We start from the raw sequence: 20430 nt of genomic DNA on the forward strand, positions 1-20430 counted from the left end.
ATATATTCAAAGTAGGCTGAGGCAAAAACACATTTTGGGAAAAATCTCAAAGCTTTTTTGCTTCCTGTCAGCGAGGAGATCAATCCCACTCGCATCTCCATTATACTCTATGTATGAAACTGAGCCAGCTGAGGGTTAAGTTAGCTAAGGATAAAAGCTTGTAACAGGGGTAAAACTGCAAGCCTGGCACCAGCCAAAGTGACAGAAAAAAAAAAATCAGCCTGTCACCACTTATTAAGCTTGCGTAATATATCTTGTTCATTAAATCCATACAAAAGCAGACATTTACAGGAGGGTTGTGTGCCTGAATAGCTTTTCCCTCTAATTCCAGTGATTAGATAACGGACAAATCTTAAAGGAGTCGTGTCAACCCTCTTATCGAATTCTCATCTCTGAAAGTGTTGAAAGTGTTCAGTCAGTGTTTTTTTTTTGTTTGTTTGTTTTTTTCTTTTTAAAATGTGAGCTTGCTAATAAACCAATCTGGAGAAACTGACAGGTGCACAAGAGTGGGTGAAGAGGCATTTAGCGGGGAATTTCAGTTAGTGAGACGGGAAAAAAACTACTCGATCACACAGACGTGAGAGAGAAATGAACATGCAGGCAGGTGGGCAGAGGCAGCCGGGTGGATGCTGACTACCTCCGACTCGCCTGACACCGCTGTGTACCCACCATAATTATTCATTAGCCCCCCTCTTCACTCGCAGATCAAACATTTACATCGCCACCCTCAGGTGCTCCGCAGACGTCTCCATTTGTCTCTTTCACTGTCAGGGACTGTGTGTTAACTCTGTCACATGTGATTATCAGGCGAGATACGAATCAGATCATCTCACGTTCATTTCACAGACCTCCCCAACATTAGCCTTGACTGGGAAGAGACTGTTTGTACAAGAATACAGCTGTCAGAGCATGAAATTAAGACTAAGTGGGTTTTATGAGTACAGTGAGTTATTGATGCACTGAATAACCTAGAGTAGCAACATATCAGCTTGTTAACGACCAGTTAGCATCAGCAGGCAGTGCTGGGGAATGCGGGCAGGGGAAAGCAATGGGCTGCAGCACTGGAATCTCATAAGGCATTATTAGGCTTTATTCCCCTCAAGGTTTTTCTCGCATATACTGGAACTACCAGTGGGATCTCAGAGGGCAGGCCACATAATTAGACTTGAGGCTCCGCTACAGGGCCAATCACTAATGGAGATTAATTGCAGCGTCACAGGTGCCAGAGCAAGAAGATTGACCATTGAGGACAAAAAGTGCTTTGGTCTCTGGGCTGTGTGTGGACAAGTCATCATCATCACCACCATCATCAGCTGCATCACCAACGTAAGGACTGCGCTCCCAGTTATTTGTTTTCAAGCGAGCACCGGCAGCAAAAGCAGGAGACTCGACAGGTTTTCAGTTCAGCAGAATATGTTGGAAAACACAAGAAAAAGGAGACAAGGGTATCTTTTTAAAAATGTGTTTTATGAGTCAAATAGAGAAAAGTAGTCAGGATTGGTCCTCTCATCTTGCACAGGAGCCCAACCCAACTGCCAGAATAAATGCTGGTGTGTGTGCTTCTGCAAAAAAAAGTTTGTCAAAATGTGTGTCTTTATTTTGCAATTTAGATTTTGGTTTTAATCTTGAATTTTTCTATAGTCACTATGCTGTGCTTATGCTCTGGTTTGTCTAAGGCACAAAAACACACAACAACCACAGCCGGAGATGGCCCAGCTTCCCATCAAAAATATCTGGTTTCGGCTGTGACAAAGACAGCTGGAGATGTCCCGATGTCTCATATAAAACAGCATAAACACAGCTGCAGATGGCCTGACCTCCTGTCAAAAATGATCTTGTTTTGGTCATGACAAATACAGCTGGAGATGTCCCGATTGTCTTGTTAAAATACCCAGTATTGTTGCCACAAACATGGGTGCACATTGCAAATTGTCCTGCAGTATCCAGTGGTGTCACGTTTACAAATGTTGAAACGCACACTTGAACTGGAGTCACTGGTTTGGTAGACTTGACGCCTGTAACTCCACCAGTATCTCCTCCACCTCCCGACATGAAAGCCAGGCACACAGCATATATTCCTATATGACACTTAGAAATGTGAATGTATTAGTAGTTTGCAGAAACACGAGCCGCGAACGTTTCATTTTGGCAGCTGGGCTGGAGAACCACATTGGTGTTTTGTGGAAGTGAGGATGAAGACTGGAGACAGAGCCAAGAGGAAACTATTTCCGGTGATGATGTTGATGCAAGGGAAATGGGTTGGAGGTGAAGCTGCAGAGGGGCATGTGGGAATGAGATGGAGCAGTCTGAGCCCAGGAGGAGCTGGATGTCAGGGTAAATTGGAGGAGAGGGAGGCAGACGGAGATTAAGGGCCAAAAGAATAGGCACGTGTTGTGGGGCAGGGGGGGGAGCAGAGAAACGGTAGATCAAACTGCATGTTAATGTGTCTGTGTGTGCATACAGTGTGTGTGCTCGTGTGGAGGTGGCAGCCAGCGAAAAAAGAGGGGAGACCGCAAATGAGAGTTTGAGTGGTGTAAACAGAGAGGGAGAGAGAGATAGAGGGAGGGAGGGAGGGGGTGCACAGAGGCTCTGTGGGGAGATGAATACAGCTGTGCAGGGAGACCGAGGGAGATGCACAAACAGTAAAACAACCAACAGTAGCCCACACGCCAGGAGCAAATGACTGGAGCAACTGTGATTTAACTGGTAGATGGAAGGAAACACCAGGATATAACCATAAATAACCGAGGAAGAGGACCAATCTCAGCCACTCACAACATCTGGCACAGAGAGAGGCAGAAGACTGGGGGAGGAAACAAAGGAGAGAGTGGAAACAGAAGAGGAGTGACCTGAGGTGGAAGGAGAGAGGGAGAAGACGGAAACAGGTAGGAGAACAAGAAAACTGAGAATGAGAAAACTGTGTGTGCGTAAACTAAAAAAAAGAATCTTTGCAGAAAGGTGAAATGTGAGGGTAAATGTGTCTTTGGATGTTCGTGCACATTTTAGTGTGGACTAAAAAAAGGAAGGGGGCATGCATAACTCAACACAAATCACCAGCTGAGAGATGCAAAGATGTAAACGTGAAAATGAATGAAACCAGGAAAATATTGTCGCTTGAATTAATCAGCATGTAAAGAAAAACAAGCATCTTTTATTTTTTTTTTTTGAATGAGGAGATCATGTTCAGCGTCAGTTGTAATGGCACAGCTGTGTGAATAATACATTGAATATTTAATGAAAAAGACATGACAACATGTCAGCGTAATGTTCGCTTTGGGAATATACACAAACTCAAGCACATGCATGATGGGTTTGGATTATGTGGCTGGTGGCGGTAAGAGCGAAAGAGGAGCTCCAGTCTTTGACACTGAAATTGGTCTGCATGAGGAGAGGGAAGGGAAGTGACGATGTCTAAAAACTAGACAACGGGGAATCCTTGGTGAGTTAGAGACGGGGGGTTAGTTATCGGGGAGGCTTCGTGAATAAACCATGAGGTGGCGGCCACATAAATCATCAGGTAACAGCCTGCACAGCACACTGGCATGCAAGTAACACACAAAAACAAGCTCGTTAATGTGAAGGTGCACTCATCAGGACACTCTCTTATCTCTTTCAGTGTTCTGCAGGTGTGTGTGTGTGAGAGAGAGAGAGAGGAAGAGAGCTAAATGAAGCAGCTGCTAACAAATTCATGAAACACAGAGGCGGAGATCAATAGAGGGCTACACTGCATTTTCCAAGTTTGAGGGCAGGGACAAAGCCCAGTTTTATAACATCAAAGGGTGAGAGTGGCTGCGCTGCACATCTCCCCTGGGGTTTTCGGTCATGTTCAGTTAGGTGCTGCCACCCCATGGTGAAACGGTGTCAATCCCGTAACAAGTCACTGCACAGGACGATGATTTGTGGTTCTGTGGTTTGTGGTTTGTGTGTTCGTGTTATGGTTTGCAGCTGCTGACGTCCAAGATGTCCGTCCGGCTGCACGCGCTGCTGATCCTCTGCCTGAGCTTCACGCTGGGGTGAGAGATGGCCCGAGGTCAAAAAAAAAAAAAACAACTCATATACACATGCTGATATCAATATTGTTATTGATTGAAAATGGACTTCCTGAGGTTGTGCCTCTGCACCATTTCACCCCTCTCATTTCTTTTTTCATTTCTAAGTGGCTGTATGTATCCCAGCAACCACTGGGGCGACTGGAACGACTCACAGCTTCTGCCAACGATTCAGAAGCTGATGAAAGGATACAATCGATACCTCAGACCCAATTTCAATGGTAATATTAATAATACTAATACAATACTTTATTTATATAGTTAATTTCTAGTTAGTAGAAGTTTCAAAGTGCTTGAAAGGGAGTAAAACTAGATATGGCAGATATAATAAGAACATAATGAAGAGAGAAGTCTAAATAATGGTATATTAAAGCTTCAATATGTAAGAATTGAAACAAATTATAATTAAAATGTTCAACAGAATTGGAATGAACAGCAGTTTTGACATTATGATCCCTACATGTTGTGTTGAAGAGATATATAGCAAAATTAGCAAGCGAACCAGTTAGCTCTGACCTGGTCTAAAGCCCCTGTGCCAGTGGTGCAAACACTAACACACCCCTGGTCCCTTTGCTCCCAGCCTGAACCGCTAACTACATGGCTAACTTAGCTTACTAGCTAAGGGCAGCTAGAATTAGCAGCAATTAGCGGTTACTCCTGTGATAAACTGCCCCCTGTTTGTTTGGAGTATGAATTTGACGGATGGACAATTCTTCCATATTGCACCTTTAAACATTTATAGGAACTTGTACAAATAGAAAGGTTTTCAGAAGAGATTTAAAAGAGGCAAGGGACTTAGCATCTGAATTTAGTAGGAGGAGAGTTGCCATAGTTACTTAAGAACAAATTGTGATTCAGGATAACTTGGGCAAGAGGCAGCATGAATATGGAAAACAGAGCCAAGGACAGAACCTTTGAGGAACTCAACACATATTTACTTTCCGACGCCATCGCATTCAGGGTGGGAGGCTCAATTGTCGCACTGATGTATTACAGGTTGCAAGTCGTGTACGACAATTCGTATCATTTCTCAGTTTCTCGATTAACTGGCACCTGAAAAGGATAAAGAAGGATTGTTTTCAAGGTCGACAGCCTTTTAGCTACTGTTAGACGACAGCTAACGTTAGCCTCGTCCTAGCCAATGCTTCTGTTTGATCGTGTTACATCATACGATAGAAGAGCGGTAAATTAACTCTTGAGCTAAGGCTGAAGCTGTATGAACATGATAATTATTGTGGACCAGGAGACGCAGCACTACAGCAGCTATTTGTGCGCTTGCATAACTGAAAACTGACTCATCTCCAAATCTTTCTCTGCGATAGAGGGCCCTGTTGAAATTGGAATGAGCCTTGACATCGCCAGCATTGACGCCATCTCCGAAATCAACATGGTATACTAACCTTCCCACCTCATTTTGTGACTGTGATTGCAAGTGTGATTAAAGAAACGAATGAGTGACAACGTCACCTTTACAGGACTACACCGCAACAATCTTCCTCCGTCAGCGGTGGCGTGACTCCAGGCTGGTGTTCCCGGGAAATGAGAGTGTCAGCGTGGACGGGCGCCTCGTGTCACTGCTCTGGATCCCTGACACCTTCATCCCGGACTCCAAGCGCTCTTTCCTGCATGACGTCACAGTGGAAAACCGCCTCATACGCATCTTCAGTAATGGAACGGTTCTCTACGCCCTGCGGTACATGTCCTTTTTATTTGGGGGGGTTTGGTGAATTGTTTTCCATGCTGTTTTCATGTTTGTCGTGGTAACCAACCATGAACTGGCCCTGGGTTCTACACTGATGTATCATCAGTCAGTCATACTACTTAAGGGAACGCCACCGCATCTCTGAATTTCCCATGCCCTTCAAAGTGTTCAGATTGTGTTAGCGCACATTGGCAGAGCCCCCCCACAGCCACGGAAAGAATTTGTTTTGACATCCAATCTGTCGTCACACTCGTGCATCTTAATTATGACTAAGCAGCTGGATTTAGGGCAGACAAGGCAGTATTGTGGAGGATACCCAGGCTGTCCCTCATTCTTCTTGAGTAGTTTTGAGTCATAAATGTTGCAATGTCCACATTGGTAAATCTAAAATCTGCCCTGTTCTTAGGGTTTCTTATGTAATTTGTATTTTTGGCTCTAACATACACAGAAATATAAGAAAAGTATGTCCTTATCGATATTTACAGTGTTGTTATGAGTAATATATCAATAGAAGAATTGGACATGAATGCTCTAGGCAGACTTCAGTGAGTAGAAGAACATACGTCCCTCTACGTGCTGAATTCTTTCCTCAACACTGAAACAGTGTGGTGGTGCGTGATGTCTATTTGCATTTATATCTTCATACTTTCAGAAATATTCAGCATTTTCTGCCAGCTACTCCACTATCACTATTTGTGTCAGTTCTAATGCTCCGTAAGTGAAATCCAGCCTCTTCTACATAATTAATTCATGCGACACAAAAAAACCCCTGATACTGACACTTTCGTTTTGAGTCTTTGTTCTTGTGGCTGTTGCTCCATTATTGATTACCGTATTCGTACATCAAAGCAGTGACAGGGTTTTGAGAGTTTTATAATGATCTCTGCTCCGAACACACAACAGCATCACAGCGACAATCGCCTGCAACATGGACCTGACCAAGTATCCCATGGACAGACAGGTGTGCACCCTGCAGCTGGAGAGCTGTGAGTACCTGTGAAGTCCAGTCATCCATCACACGTGTAGCTGGACATAACCATCACCATCATCTCATCATCACCATCATCATTTTCATCATCAGTGTAGTGAGTATCTAAATGGAGAGATAAAGTTGTCTTTTACAAGTCAGATTCATTGGTGGTTAATTATCAAACCTGTGTGTGTGTGTGTGTGTGTGTGTGTGTGTGTGTGTGTGTGTGTGTGTGGTCAGGGGGCTACAACCTGCAGGATGTGGTGTTCTACTGGACCAGAGGGAACGACTCAGTGAAGGGTCTCGACACGCTGCGGCTGGCTCAGTACAGTGTGGAGACCTACTACACAACAGTGTCAGAGGCTGTGTACGAGACAGGTGAGAGACTTCAACTCCCAGAATCCCCCCTGACACATGGAGTCTTTAAAATCTTGGTTTTTAAAAGGGTAACTCCACTAATTTTACCCCATAAATTGTGTTTACAAGTCTTGGCTATTTGATAAATTACACCCATTATTATTATTATTGTTTATTATTTGTCAGTGGACTGCTTTTCAAAACCTGGTGCCTACATTAACCAGAATGCAACTCACCTACTGAGCGACGTCACTGGTAGAAATTAATCAGATTAGATGCTGCTTTCTCTGGTGCCACAAAACATTGTATACTGTTTTTTTTCACATATGCAGTAGTAATCACAAGACCTGTTAACACACTTTAATGTGTAAAATTGGTGGAGTTACCCTTTAATAAACCGTGGCCTTCTGTGTTCCGTTCACAGGACAATACCCCAAGCTGGTGCTACACTTTGCACTGCGTAGAAACGTGCTGTTCTTTATCCTGGAGACGTATGTTCCCTCCATCCTGCTGGTGGTTCTCTCCTGGGTGTCGTTCTGGATCAGCCAGTCCTCTGTTCCAGCCAGGACCTGCATCGGTCCGTACCACAGCTCTTATTGAATGTCCCCGTAGGCACCCTTGAATGCCTCCATTTGAATTGTCATGTATTGATTGACCTTAAAGCCTATACTATCTTGCCGACAGACATGCCCGAAGCAAAGAGAATGTATTTGAATTCTGCATGTTTAAATGTATTTTGCAGCTCAGAACCAAAACATGATGTAGATTGAAGAAAATCTAATGAAGCTCCTAGTTGGTCTACACCCTCTGAATCGTTTGTCCAAAAAAGACATAAATCAAACAAATGAATTCCATTATTCATTTTAACATGGATGTTTTTAAGTGGTTTGAGTTATTGTGAATCATATTTTGTGTTTTGTTTTTCAACTTACGACCAACAGGAAGGCATACTGCACATCACAATCACTTCAGACCCTCACAAAGTAATGATTTACTGAGACAGAAACCAGCGAGGTCAAAGAGCAACAGCAAAGGCGGAGAAAAAAGTAGTCAATAACAGTGAAGATGGGCAGCAGTAGAGGACGGTCGAGATGATGACAAGCTCTAATTGGTTACCAATAAATGGATTTAGGATTTAGGTGTAATTTTGAATCATGAAATCGACACTGTGGTGTATCTTCCAGGCGTGACAACTGTCCTGACGATGACCACGCTAATGATGGGCGCCCGCACCTCCCTGCCCAACGCCAACTGCTTCATCAAGGCCATCGATGTCTACCTGGGAATCTGCTTCACCTTCATCTTCGGCGCATTGCTGGAGTACGCCTGCGCACACTTCTACACCATGCAGCACCAGACCATAGAGGATTTTCACAGGGTGAGGGAACGGTCAAAGATATCATGTGCTTTACTTATGTATTAAAAATGCCTTAAAAAACGACTAGAACTTTGTCATACATTCAGTGTGGAGTTGTGTACTAACATCATCCCATCATCCGTGTATCAGGATCTTCTGAAGGAGTTCAATGAATCCAATGGAAACGGCTCCATCCCCATCGTCACCTCCACCCAGCCAAACCAGTCGGTGGAGATCGGCTCCACTGCAGACGAGCCCGCGGAGCAGGCAGCGCACAGTGACACTAGGAACAGTGCTGTCTCAAAAGAGGAGATGGCAGGTCAGGGCTGCAGCCTGTCTTCGGTGAAGAAGGCGTCCCGCCGGGCTGCATCCGTCTTCACCGTTGAAAACCCACACAACATCGATTGCCACGCTCGCACCGCTTTCCCTGCGGCCTTCCTCTTCGTCAATATCCTCTACTGGCTTTATTATCTCTTCCTCTGAGCCGCTGCATTGTTGATTTCATCCTCCTGAAGCTGCTCTACCTCCTCATTCGAGACCCAATACCAGTTGCCACTGCCTGGAACTAAACTGATCAGATAGGCATTTTGTACCACACCTATAGGAAACCTTTTTTGTCCAACAGAGAGGGCTACACAGTGATGAAAAGCAGATGAATTTTCTTCTTTCTACCACACTCCAAACTAAGCTTTTATTGATCATGTATGAACGGATTGCTACTAACATATTAGGATGTAGACGTGACAATGCAAAGCCCGAATCTATCTCTTTACTTGACGACTCCATAGAAAAGAAATGAGGATGAGTTATTCACTTTCAACAGTAGGCTGCCGGAGATGCATCACACTATTGCGCTACATTGAATTGCCTTCATTAACTGATGTAGATGTGTGTTTTCTTGTTTAGGCTTTGTATAAGACCATGTTTACTTCACAGTATATTATGTGAATTCCAAGAATAAATCCATCAACGAGAAACATGTTGTTGCATCGTACCCTTTTTTTTTTTTTTTTTTTAACAAAAGGAATAAATGATCAGATGTTTGAGAATAAGACACACATTTATTATTCCCTTATCCAGGTAGGTGAACAGTAAAGTGCAAAAGTCAACCACGAGACAGCTGAAGAACTTGTTACGATGACACAGTGGAGATTTTCCCACTCGGGAAAGATTATATCACTTTGTTAGTCACTCAATTATCCCTATCAGGAGTATTTAACTGTTGTTGAATCTCTGCCAAAGAGGCTCAAGTGGGAGTGGGATTTGGTTCCAAACAGATTATTCAGCAGGTGGTGTTTACTGAGTAGCACGGCTTCACCCTGAAGCAGGAGAAGCTAATGAGTGCAGCCAAAAAGATGATGATACACTCAGCCCTCCGCGGCACCCGGCTGAATAACTCTGATAGGCAAGCGTGAAGGTGATGACGAGAAATGAAGTATAAAAGTATAAAACATACGGAAACAGTAGTCATGGCTCACTCTGTACACACAGGGGAAAAAAACACAACATTATATTATATAAAAGGCACAACGTGGCTTAATCTGCCTCCAATCTCTTATTTTCCATCACTTTTCTCACATTAACAATTTCACTATGTGCAACACAGGAGGAAAACACAATCCTGTGTCGCCTTAGTCACAACGCTGCAACTCAGCACTCACTTTTCTTATGTCCTTCTTCTTCCTCTCTCTCTCTCTTCTATTTTTTTTTTTTCGCCACATGTGAACCACCAAAGACAATGAAAAATACTTGGATACAGGGCAGTGAGCAGTCTTTGGATTCCTCACATTTGGAGTTTTCTGCTCAGGAAGACAAAAGAGTAAATATTCAGTGAGCTGTACCTCCACCTAGTGGCTAATTTCTTTCATTACAGTTTATTTCCTCAAGTCTGTGCTTCAGGACATAGATGGAGAGGTTTTTCCTAAGTAGGATTGGATGTCACAATAGTCCCGATATCGACATTCATTCATTCTTTCTCCAGTCATTTCCATGATTCTTCTCTTAGGTTCCTTTCTTTGACTCCCATTCCTGTAGCAACAGAAGAACATGGCGGTGATGTAGTAAGTGTGAAAATAAGGTGACTGTTCGAAGAAAAGAATCTCAAGTGACTGCAGGTTAAACGCACAGATGACAATACAAAAGCTATTTAAACATAGCAATGTTAATGCGTTGTTATAAAGGAAATGTGTGTACGAACAAACAAAAAAAACAAATTCATCTGAGCCCATGGCACATGCAGATTGAGCGAAAGGGTAATTTCCAGTTCATAGTAGTGCAGTGAAGTGGTGGAGCAAGGCAACATTGTTGAACACAACATCTTAATATTTCAAAGAATTAAGAAAATGGCTTCACATATTTAGATTTATGTCAATTAATTTTCAGACAAAATTAAACTGAAGTGCAAATTAAGAGGATGAATACTAAAGGTTTCAGCTGTATAGCACTGCACTGTGCCTTCATCACCACTAAAATCATCAAAGTAAGTTAATACCGACACAAACTGCTGAAGATATAGTGTCAAGATGAAAGGCAAGCTGTAACCTTGGTAAAAAACAAACTGTAAGACAGAGTAAAACAAAAGCAAACACCTGTCGATGAGGCTCAGTTTCTACTCTTTCAGACTCAGACAGAAAAAATGTGGTCTGTGCCAATGTCATCATCTTAACGGCTTAAGATAATGATATTCCAAGATTAATGACATGACTTATTTCTACCAGTTTCTTTAACATCTGTGCAGCAAAGTAATTGAGTGACCAAGAAAAGGTGATAAAAAGAGAAAATCTCAGTCAGCAACTTCTGGAAATATACTGCTTTTTTATTGCACCTGTTCACTAAATCACCTACCTATGAATAATGTCAATCAGATTGTGAAAGCAGGAGCAGCTGAACAAAGTGATATCAAACAATAATCCCTCACACTACACTCACACATACCAGGTGCTCAACCGTAAGCGCTCAAAATGGCTGCACCAACACTCTGTTGTGTTGTTGAGACCGTCTATCTCGTACTGTGTGAACTGTGAAACCCCATTAGATGACGATGACACATGCAGCTGTGATTGTGTGAAACTCCTGTGAAGCCCGACTGCATCAGAAAGCGACTGAAAGTGGAAGAAGCAGCTGGAGTTACCTTTGCCTTCTGCATGACGGTTCCTGAAGAAGACGCGTAAACAGATGGAGGTCTCCGACGCATCTCTAGAGCACAGTTTACTGGCAGGGACTCGCTGTAGATATTCTGCGTCTTTTTACTGGAGGCCTGCGCATAAAAATGATGAAGTAAATAAAAAAGGTGCGCGCGCAGGCAGGTATGAACATGTATTTCGGCATGCAAATATACCTTAACGGGTGGTTTAGCCTCAACAGGCGCACCCAGCGATCCGCCAGCCAGGCTCTTCTTGAGGTTCTCTTGGACCTGAGTCAGCCGCAGCTCCAGGTCCACCCTCTCCGCCTCTTTAGCTCGACAGGCTTCTTCCAGCTCGGACACACGCTTGCTGAGGGAGGACTTCCTCCTCTCTGCTCCACAGAAACAAAGACAAACAAGGATTAGGCAAATAGATTGTGTAGATGTTTTCATCTTCACTATGATTTACATTAAAGTACATTTACTCCAGTACCATATTTACAGTAAATGCAATATAGCAGTATTTTCACTTGACGTGAATTACTCCATATTATGCAACTGTGTACTTTTGTTTCACTTCATTTCAGAGGCAAACTAGTGTACTTTACTACTTTACAATCTACTTTTACTTAGAATAAAATATGATGACGTCTTCCACCACTTTATGTGAAACTACAGGAAATGAATTAGACCAAGAAGGAATTTTTCACATGCATCGTTTTTTGGTTTAATAATAAAAAAAACAATTAGATGTTTCATTTATCCCTGTAGGGAGAGTCTCTTCTCACATGGCCCTCTAATAATGGATGTCAGGGTCAGACACAGAGCATGGATACAGAACATCCACTTGAAATGGAAGAATTCTGGGTAATTAGCAGACAAAATATGACTTACAAACAGATACTTGCTTAGGAAGACTTGGTGGCCCTGTTTGTTTCTCCTCCCTTTACATAATTACCAGGAATCAAGGTGAAAACAGAAGGTGTGTGTTCTAGCTACGCTGTTTGTTTTGAGACAACAGTCTCTGGATACTAAAGAGCTACAGGGTTGTATGGGAAATGAGTTTAGTAATGACTGAGAGGAATCTGTTTTGATTTGCGTTTCCTTACCAGAGGCTGTCTTCAGCTCCTCCTTCAGCTCTCTCTTCTCCTGTCGAAGGGTCACAAGTGCATTTCGTATCCCATCCCTCTCTCTTTCCAGCTCCTCTTTCTCTTTCTGGTAACGCTTGGCATCCTCCTCAGCTCGCGTTTTCCCATACCTTCCATATTGGTTGGCGTCTGGGTGGAGATGTGAGAAGAGAGCGAAGGTGAGGGGTCAACCATGCAGGGGTTATGGGAAGTAGACAAAACATCTCACGGCGATATTTTTCTGCGTGTCTCTGTTAATGTCATGCTCCTCGCGTGACGCCAGTATGACGCCACCTCCGCATCTAGCACACAAATTCGACCTTTTTAATAATTCATAGAGAGCATTTTGGAAGAGAACAACAAAATGACGCATGGATAAAAGTTAAAACACACACACACACACTCCCACAGAGGGAGAGGTCAGGAGGGCAAGACAGCGAATCTAATGCAAGTGTCCTATAAATCTCAGGTTACATCCTGAAGCTCTCAGCGCCGGAGAGCGCCGGCTCTTTGATGTGTCAGAACGTCACAGTGAGCCGGCACTGAGGAGAGCACTGAGGCGGACGACCACACCGATATCACTTTCCCAGGCTCGGGATGCTCATCTCCACAGAGGCCAACTGACAGCAAATGGGAGAGGCAGGTGAAGAGGGATGAGATTATAGATGGAAAGTGAGAAGATGACTGAGAGGAGAGAGGGAAAAGGGGAATATCGAGCCGGATACAAGCTCAGATTTTTACGATTGTGAACTGGTACACCACTAAAAGGACTGGATGAGAAGTGTCAGCTATAAACTATATTAAGAAGTGTCATCTGTATTATTCTTGTTTCCCTCGCAGGGCAGCAGGCTGCTACCCTGATTTTTTTCCTTTTTTTCTTTGGAGAGAAGCAGATGTAAAGCAGAGAGGGGTGTGAATCTGAAGAGACACAGTGGGGCAGCTTTTAAAAAGATCTGGTCCTACATACAGATTACATCTCAGCAGTCTGGTTAGTTGTGGGTGAATAGTTTAGATAACAATGAACACGTGCTCTGTTCATCATTCTGGGTTATAATGTTTTAGATGCATGAATTGTGATATTCAACTGAAGTGTCTCATAGATATGGGCTCAATCAGGAATGACTGGCATCCCATATCTCAGTGTGTTGTGGCTGATGGTGTGAAAACTCAATTTATTCACATTAACAAAGGAGTTCCACAAGGATCTATTTTCAGTCCTCTGCTTTTCACAAAGAAATGCAGGTGCGACTATTCTATATGCAAATTCTGACACGGTTCAGCATGCACATAAACACTGCAGCACAATTTTAATTCTATATAAAGAGCCCCCAACAACTTTAAACTGATTTCAGTGTTTTTACTAATAAAACAGTTTCAAAATCATATTGATGGTTCAGTGTCTTGTAACAGGATGACTGGTGTCTGTCTCAGCCACTCCGGCCCCATATCATTGTTTCTGCACTATGTCACTTCAGTGAGAGGGTAGGATCACAGCGTTACACACGTTTACTTCACAATATAACTTTTCAACAAATACCATTGTTATGACGTGATGACATTTAAATGTAGTGAACACCTACATTACATCTGACACATTCTTACGGACCTGGAATTTGTACATAAAAACTGTGGAGGGCGCCAAATCATACAATATGCCAATTTTGACATATTGTTGCTTTAATAATTGAAAGTTGATTTTGTCTTTCCAGATCTTGCCGTGCTAATGAAAAATGACGGTTTCTCAAAACAGGGAATAAAATGAATACGCACAGTTTGAAATAAGACTGATCTCAAGAATAAGATACCTTCTTGAGTCCAATCATTCTTCTTTATTGTCAAAATCTGGTGCCTGAATTACCCACAATGCAACATTGCTCACAGCTGTTAAAGTTCATCAAGCAGAGATGAGGAGTGGGTCACAATGGGCTAGGTAATGCATTTCCTTCCAACTACTCTTTCTTAGATTCATCAGCCTTTGCTCCCTCTGAAGCCACAAAGGGGGCAATCAAACTTTTTCCTTGCCATTACTTAGCTGTCTTTAAAAAGGGCAATTGCTGATGAAAGCTCACTCTCAGTGAGTTTTATCTGCATAAATAAGTGTCTGTACGGTAATGTTTCTTTGGAAAACCAACTAAGTGCACTTACTTGAGCCTGTTCGTTTGAGGGAGACGGCAGGCTTGGTTCTGTCAGAGTCGCTGCTGGAGAAACTTGAGCGCCGCTTCCCCTGATTCCCAGACTGCTGCCTGCGGTTCTCCCCTGACTGGGAGGAGTCGGGAGGGAGTGGAGGGACATGACAGATGTGGCAGGATGCAAAAAGAAGGATGAGAGAGAGGGAAAAAAAAAGGCAAAGTTTGTTTATTAGATTAAGCGGTCAACAAATCTTCAGATTTATTGGTCAGAGGGTGCTGAGAGTGTGTGTGTTTGTAGGTTGTGAGAAGTATGCCTTTAGGTGTCTGTCAGCGGGGTTAAGAAAGAGGTTTACTGGCTGTAAAACTGCCGTGACCTCTAGCCTTCCTGTCACCGGTTTGAACGCTTTTTCTTTTTTTTTGTCTTATTTTCCCTCTCCCATGCCCACACACTGCTTTTTCTGGTATACAAAAAGCCGTCATTGATAGGCGTGGAACAGAGCACTGCCTGTCTGTTTTCGGCTGACTGATATGGAGTGTCATATTCAGACAGTGACAGTGCCCGACAGCTGCGCACACACAGACATGCAGCCTCCAATCTTGTCACATCAAAGTGAAGCATCACACATGCAGTCTAAGTGAACTCGACCGTGTATGAGTGCATCTGAGCATGTGTGTCCCACCTGCATGTCCTCATTTGGGACCTCATCATATGTCCTGGAGTCCGTGGAGGTACTGCTGGAGGATGTGGCCCACCTAGGGACAGAGGAAGAGGGGAAATGAAATCCGCGTGAGGTCTAAACATCATTGCATTGGTCAGCGGCCTCGCTTTGACCTCGTCCGAATATTCCACCTCCCCCTCTCTGCCTCACTCACAGGAAGGAATGCCGCGCAGCGTCGCGGATGTTAGCGATGGTTTCCACGTCAACATAGTCGTAATGCAGTGACTCTGGATCCGTCGCGGAGCCTGTCTCAGCCAAGAGGACACCGAGCCATCTTCCAAGTTCCTCAGAGCTGCTGGCCTAAAAAAAAAAAAAAAGAAAAAGAAAAATCTAAAAAACCTGATCATTAAATCATTATCCGTTGATTTTTTGGGCCACTTGTGAGCAGCAAAAGAAGTTGTAAGAGATACACTGACACTTTATGACCATAACTGTCACATGATATGTATTTACACATCCAGCACACAGTGGACACAGTTAGCACTTTGACTTATTTGCTGGGTGGACATAAATGCGACTAACATTCAATATCCTTTTAGCTCTGTTTTGGTCTCCACCAACTCTGAAGAAAAATATCCGGCTCTTTAGGGGTTAGGGTTTGGATTTATCGGAGCTTTGTCCAACAATGAGGTGGAAGATGCTAAAATCCTCAGGAGAGCAGAGGGGAACATTAAAGCACAGCTTTACAACAGGCAGCAGAAGCTCTGTGTTTTACCTCCAGAGCAGCCACCTCCATGCTGTTCCGTAGGATTCGGAAGGCAAAGGGATGTTTGGGTCCAAGCCCCGGCACCACCTCGCAGCCGTGGAGGGGAAGTGAGGGAAAACAGGTCCGTGGGTCTCCTTTGTCATGGTAGACATGCAGGGAGCCTCTGCACACACAACACCACTGCTCCCGCCACACTTGATTAACCAGCAGCGACAGGTAGCCTGAATGGAGACGAGGAAACGATAAATGATGCATCTGCAGACTCAGGGACCTGAAGAGCAACAGCGGAGCAGGGTCTGACCTTGTCGAGGGTCGCTGTAGGATACGCGGGGATCACCTGGCCGAGGTGGCTTCTTCTTAGAGAAGCTGATGATCCGGGTGATTTTACGGCCTGCAGCGAAAGCCCCACGTTTTACCTTGCCTACATCAAAAAATTAAAGAATCACACAGATGCCACTTGAAATGTTTTGTCTTTTAAATGCAAAAAAGACGCAGTGATAAGTTTTCTCCCTTTTCATGCAGATACAGTTGCCGTTTCCGTTCCCAGCGTTGAACTCTGTTGTGAACTTAAGACGTTTCTGACTTGTAATTAGTCTTCATGTAAACATGTAAGTCATAATTATGAAAGTGAGGAAAGTCAGATGTTTTGGAAAGCTCTTATATATCCGACTTGGAACTTAATAATAGAGAAGTGCCTGAGAACCAAATAAATATGGATGTCTCACGTCAGAAGTTTTTCTTTCAAGATAATTTAACCCATATTGCGTTACGTTACACACACTGATCATACAGCTGTTTTGATTTGTCAAACGCATAAATGCTCGCAACTCGCAAACATCTACCATCCAACCCCCAGAGCATGAAGTCAGCAGTCCGGAAATTAAATTATGTGATGACAACTAAGCGTACTGGGGCCGCTGATGAAGACTGTGAGATAGATGCTGTCACAAGAAGCTAGTAGGTGGACCTGGAGTTCATCCTTTTTGGTTTTATTTGTCTCACCGTTCTCTCTGCTGTTCTCCGCAGTCGACACTCCCACACTGTCTGAATCCGAAGTGTTCCTCTCTGCAGACAACCTCTGAGGAAGCAAAACAAAAACACGTTTGGACTTTCAATAGCAGCGTTGGAGCCCTGCTAGACTAATCAAGAGCTAAATAACTGTACTTAAGACGGGCTTACATGTGTATCTGCCTCTGTATTCTTTCACCCTCTCACATGCTGTCTCAGATTGAACACATAATCACAGACACAGGCTTATCCTCTCACCAACGTTATGTCTCCTGTCTCTTCATCCTGTGATTTTATTTTGCAGTTGATGTCCTGACAGGTCGGTGAGCTTTATTGAGGAGGAAGTGCCTGTTCCAACACTGACTCACTACCACCCCTATCATTGCTGCCTTAACACCCAATTACTCTTCACGTCTCCGCTTTGTTCTCTGAGCCAAATGCAGGTATCACCGGGTCCTGTGCCTCGCAGAGCAATTGTTTAGGAAAATTGATGGTGACAACACAATTGCCACTTGCCACCAACTTTTCCTCACCTCAGCTGTGAATATAAATTATGTCCTCAGGATAATAACGGTGGGGGACGTGCCGCGACGCCTTCTGCACTTACCTTGTCAAGTTCAGTTTTTCTTGGAATGATGGGAGATGCAGATTCCTCAGGCCCCGCGCTCTGACCGCTCACCTCTCTTACGACCTGTGGGAATATTTTACACGTGACACCTGCGACTGTAAACTTCCCTTTTAAAGGTTTGTTTTTCCCACCCTGTCAAACCCACTTCCAGTGATTGTTGAAGAGCCTGTAATTGTGCTTGCATACATCATTTCTAAATGTAGCTTACCCTGAGCCATCTGTGGGCCTGCTCTTTGCTTTGCACAGCCAGCACCAACGCATCTCCGTTGGGCAAGGTGAACCGGAGCTCATGGTGTTTCCTCTTGCTGTCTTTGGGGGCATATACCACAGTGCACTGGGGCAGCAGCAGGTCCACATAGGGGCATGTGTCCTTAGAACTCTTGTAGCACTGCAGAAAGGAGCACACGTAGGATAATTTAAGTTGAAGACAAGGCTGAGAATGTAACCAGAATGGATGATTGCAAGCTTTCCTCACCTGCAGTCTGTTCTCCCGGATCACCGTGAGCTGTTTCGCCCACTGTCCGAAGCGTTTCTTACGCAGCAGGAAGGCGCAGATGCGACAGTCCCTGGCAGGAGGCATGGAGCTCTCATCCGAGGGCCACTGATGAGTGAGTCGGACGCCAGGGCTCCTTTCCTCCTCATCCTCCTCGTAGGACTCGTAGGAACTGCTCAGAGCATCTGAGTCATTGTCTGACAGAGCAACGAGAGAGACAACAACAGACATGTGGCTCATTTGTTGTAAAAAAGGCAGTGTTTATGCTGTAGCTTTGCAAATGTTGCAGGGTAACTCACATGAGTTTTTGCGGTGCGTGTTTATGCAGGTGGTGGGGTAATTGTTTTCAGCATCCTCATATCCATCCTCTATAGAGTTAGGAGGGCTTGGCCTGACTGGAAATGGAAAAAAAAACAATAAACTAATTAGTCCTTATGTTCCAACTTGCACCTTGTAATTGCGTTTGGAAAAGTGCGATACGGCCGTAGAGTGCTGATGTTTTTACAGCAAAATGACACTAAAGTCACTGAGTTCAGCGTAGATGAAAGATGCTGACCTCGTGTGATAATGTACTCTGGCAGCTTGCCAGGACTGAGGGGCACTGCCTCCTCATAGTACTCCTCAGGAGGCGGCGTTGTTGGCAGAGGGGGGGGGGAGTCAGCTGAGCGCGGGGCTGGAGAGTCTGCACAGTTCTGCTAATGGAGACACACAAACACGGCTCTCAAATTTCCTCCATAACCATTAAAGGCTTTTTTATTCACAGCCTAAGAACTACACCATCAGAGAGAAACAGAATCTCAGCCTCGAATGGATATCCATAAATTAGACACATGGGCGCTGGGCGGGTCCCTACATCCTAACTCTTCTAACAGCTTGCAGAGTGATGAGTATGTGCGCATGGGGAACCCCCACAACATGGAATACAATCTCTGTTTTTCTTTGCTTCTTCTCCACAAGTCATTTCGACGTGTAACAGCCCTTTGCAAATAACATGGAAAGCATAACACACCTACAACTACGTACATCCCTCATCCCTTCGGGGATTTACTGTATATGGGCCACTCGCCTGTTTTAAAGTGTCAGCTTGAGTGTTCTTCTCTTCTTTCAGATCATCCGTGACATCCTTCAGGTCTCCGATGTCGCAGTCTGCAAAAACAACATCATACATTTAATCTCACACTTTGTATGCAAAGATTAACAGGATATTTGAAGTCTATGCTGTATATGTCCGAAAGGTTTTTATCTTACAGCACGGCGGTGAAACTCAAACTCACCAAAGGTCTCGAAGAGGGATTCGACAAAGCTGGTGCCGTTTCTGTACACTGATGAGTTCATGTAGATGTAGTCTGTTCCGGAAACTGGAGGCGAGGAAAGAAAGAGCAAAAATGCACGCTTACTGAGTGTTTAAAGAAACATCAGCTCAGGTTTCTGAAATTTTATCCTTTAAACTGCAATTTTGGATATGTGGTTCCATGACTTCTATCCCACAACATATACCTGAAGTTAGGGATTGACGAATATGTTTTTTATCAGGGCTGATACAGATTATCAATAATCTAGGAGACTGATAACTGATAGTAGTAGCATATTTGTCAAAAGGAGAGCTCAGCTCAGTTAGCTGTGCTGAGTGCTTTGCCACACCATGCATGGAAGCCATAATGTCAAATTTGCACCTTCAAAAACTCACTAAATCTCAAAATAAAACATAGGCAAAGTCACTCCATCCCTCTCTCCTGACCTGGGGGCTGTATCTGCTGCAGGAGCTTCCACACGGAGGTCTTCTTCTCCTGCGTGGAGGAGCTGAGGTTCTCCTGGTCTAGCATCTTCAGCAGTACGCCCAGCTCATTCACCAACACCTCCATAGCTGCACAGAGAGAGGGCAAAGGTCAGGGGGGGGCACGGGTTCAGTGTATCAGTAGAGGCCAAAGGTCAGACTGACAAGTCTAAACAAACCCCCAAGGTGGATGTCAGAGAGCTTATTACTGTGTCTTTCTTTCACTCTCTGTCACTTTGCTTCACAGTTTGTCAATAACAATCCGCCACCTTATCACACAGACTCACTCC

General features: G+C 44.1%; 2 protein-coding genes and 1 long non-coding RNA gene across 9 annotated transcripts in view; 1 reads left to right on the forward strand and 2 right to left on the reverse strand.

Moving 5' to 3' along the window:
• The first annotated feature begins 3861 nt into the window (after nt 1-3861).
• LOC119006921 (gamma-aminobutyric acid type A receptor subunit pi) lies at nt 3862-9406 on the forward strand. The gene is made up of 9 exons (XM_037076066.1): nt 3862-4013; nt 4158-4270; nt 5372-5439; nt 5525-5742; nt 6655-6737; nt 6962-7099; nt 7503-7655; nt 8263-8456; nt 8586-9406. Exons 1-9 carry the CDS (start codon nt 3961-3963, stop codon nt 8916-8918), a joined length of 1353 nt encoding a protein of 450 aa, XP_036931961.1. The 5' UTR covers nt 3862-3960; the 3' UTR covers nt 8919-9406.
• LOC119006922 lies at nt 3912-5650 on the reverse strand. Its single transcript, XR_005070944.1, has 3 exons — nt 5517-5650; nt 4988-5102; nt 3912-4008 (listed from the first exon to the last, which is right to left on the reverse strand). It is a non-coding gene; the product is annotated as an uncharacterized LOC119006922 (long non-coding RNA).
• Nucleotides 9407-9474: 68 nt separating the features above from the next.
• afap1l1a (actin filament associated protein 1-like 1a) overlaps nt 9475-20430 on the reverse strand; it is a 28766-nt gene continuing 17810 nt past the window's right edge. For 6 of the 7 annotated variants that reach the window (XM_037078077.1, XM_037078074.1, XM_037078076.1 and 3 more), the window contains 18 exons: nt 20105-20230; nt 19641-19724; nt 19433-19512; nt 18923-19061; nt 18666-18761; nt 18349-18563; nt 18082-18261; nt 17853-17936; nt 17240-17315; nt 16539-16658; nt 16247-16458; nt 15686-15831; nt 15493-15565; nt 14829-14943; nt 12666-12833; nt 11773-11948; nt 11566-11691; nt 9475-10463 (listed from right to left, as the gene is read on the reverse strand). In XM_037078077.1, the coding sequence (XP_036933972.1) occupies nt 10437-10463; nt 11566-11691; nt 11773-11948; nt 12666-12833; nt 14829-14943; nt 15493-15565; nt 15686-15831; nt 16247-16458; nt 16539-16658; nt 17240-17315; nt 17853-17936; nt 18082-18261; nt 18349-18563; nt 18666-18761; nt 18923-19061; nt 19433-19512; nt 19641-19724; nt 20105-20230 (2243 nt within the window). In that variant the 3' untranslated portion in view covers nt 9475-10436. The remainder of the gene's footprint in view (nt 10464-11565; nt 11692-11772; nt 11949-12665; nt 12834-14828; nt 14944-15492; nt 15566-15685; nt 15832-16246; nt 16459-16538; nt 16659-17239; nt 17316-17852; nt 17937-18081; nt 18262-18348; nt 18564-18665; nt 18762-18922; nt 19062-19432; nt 19513-19640; nt 19725-20104; nt 20231-20430) is intronic. The other variant, XM_037078073.1, reaches the window with a different exon arrangement.

The sequence above is a fragment of the Acanthopagrus latus genome, chromosome 18 (assembly GCF_904848185.1).
Source record: "Acanthopagrus latus isolate v.2019 chromosome 18, fAcaLat1.1, whole genome shotgun sequence".
Lineage (NCBI taxonomy): Eukaryota > Metazoa > Chordata > Actinopteri > Spariformes > Sparidae > Acanthopagrus > Acanthopagrus latus.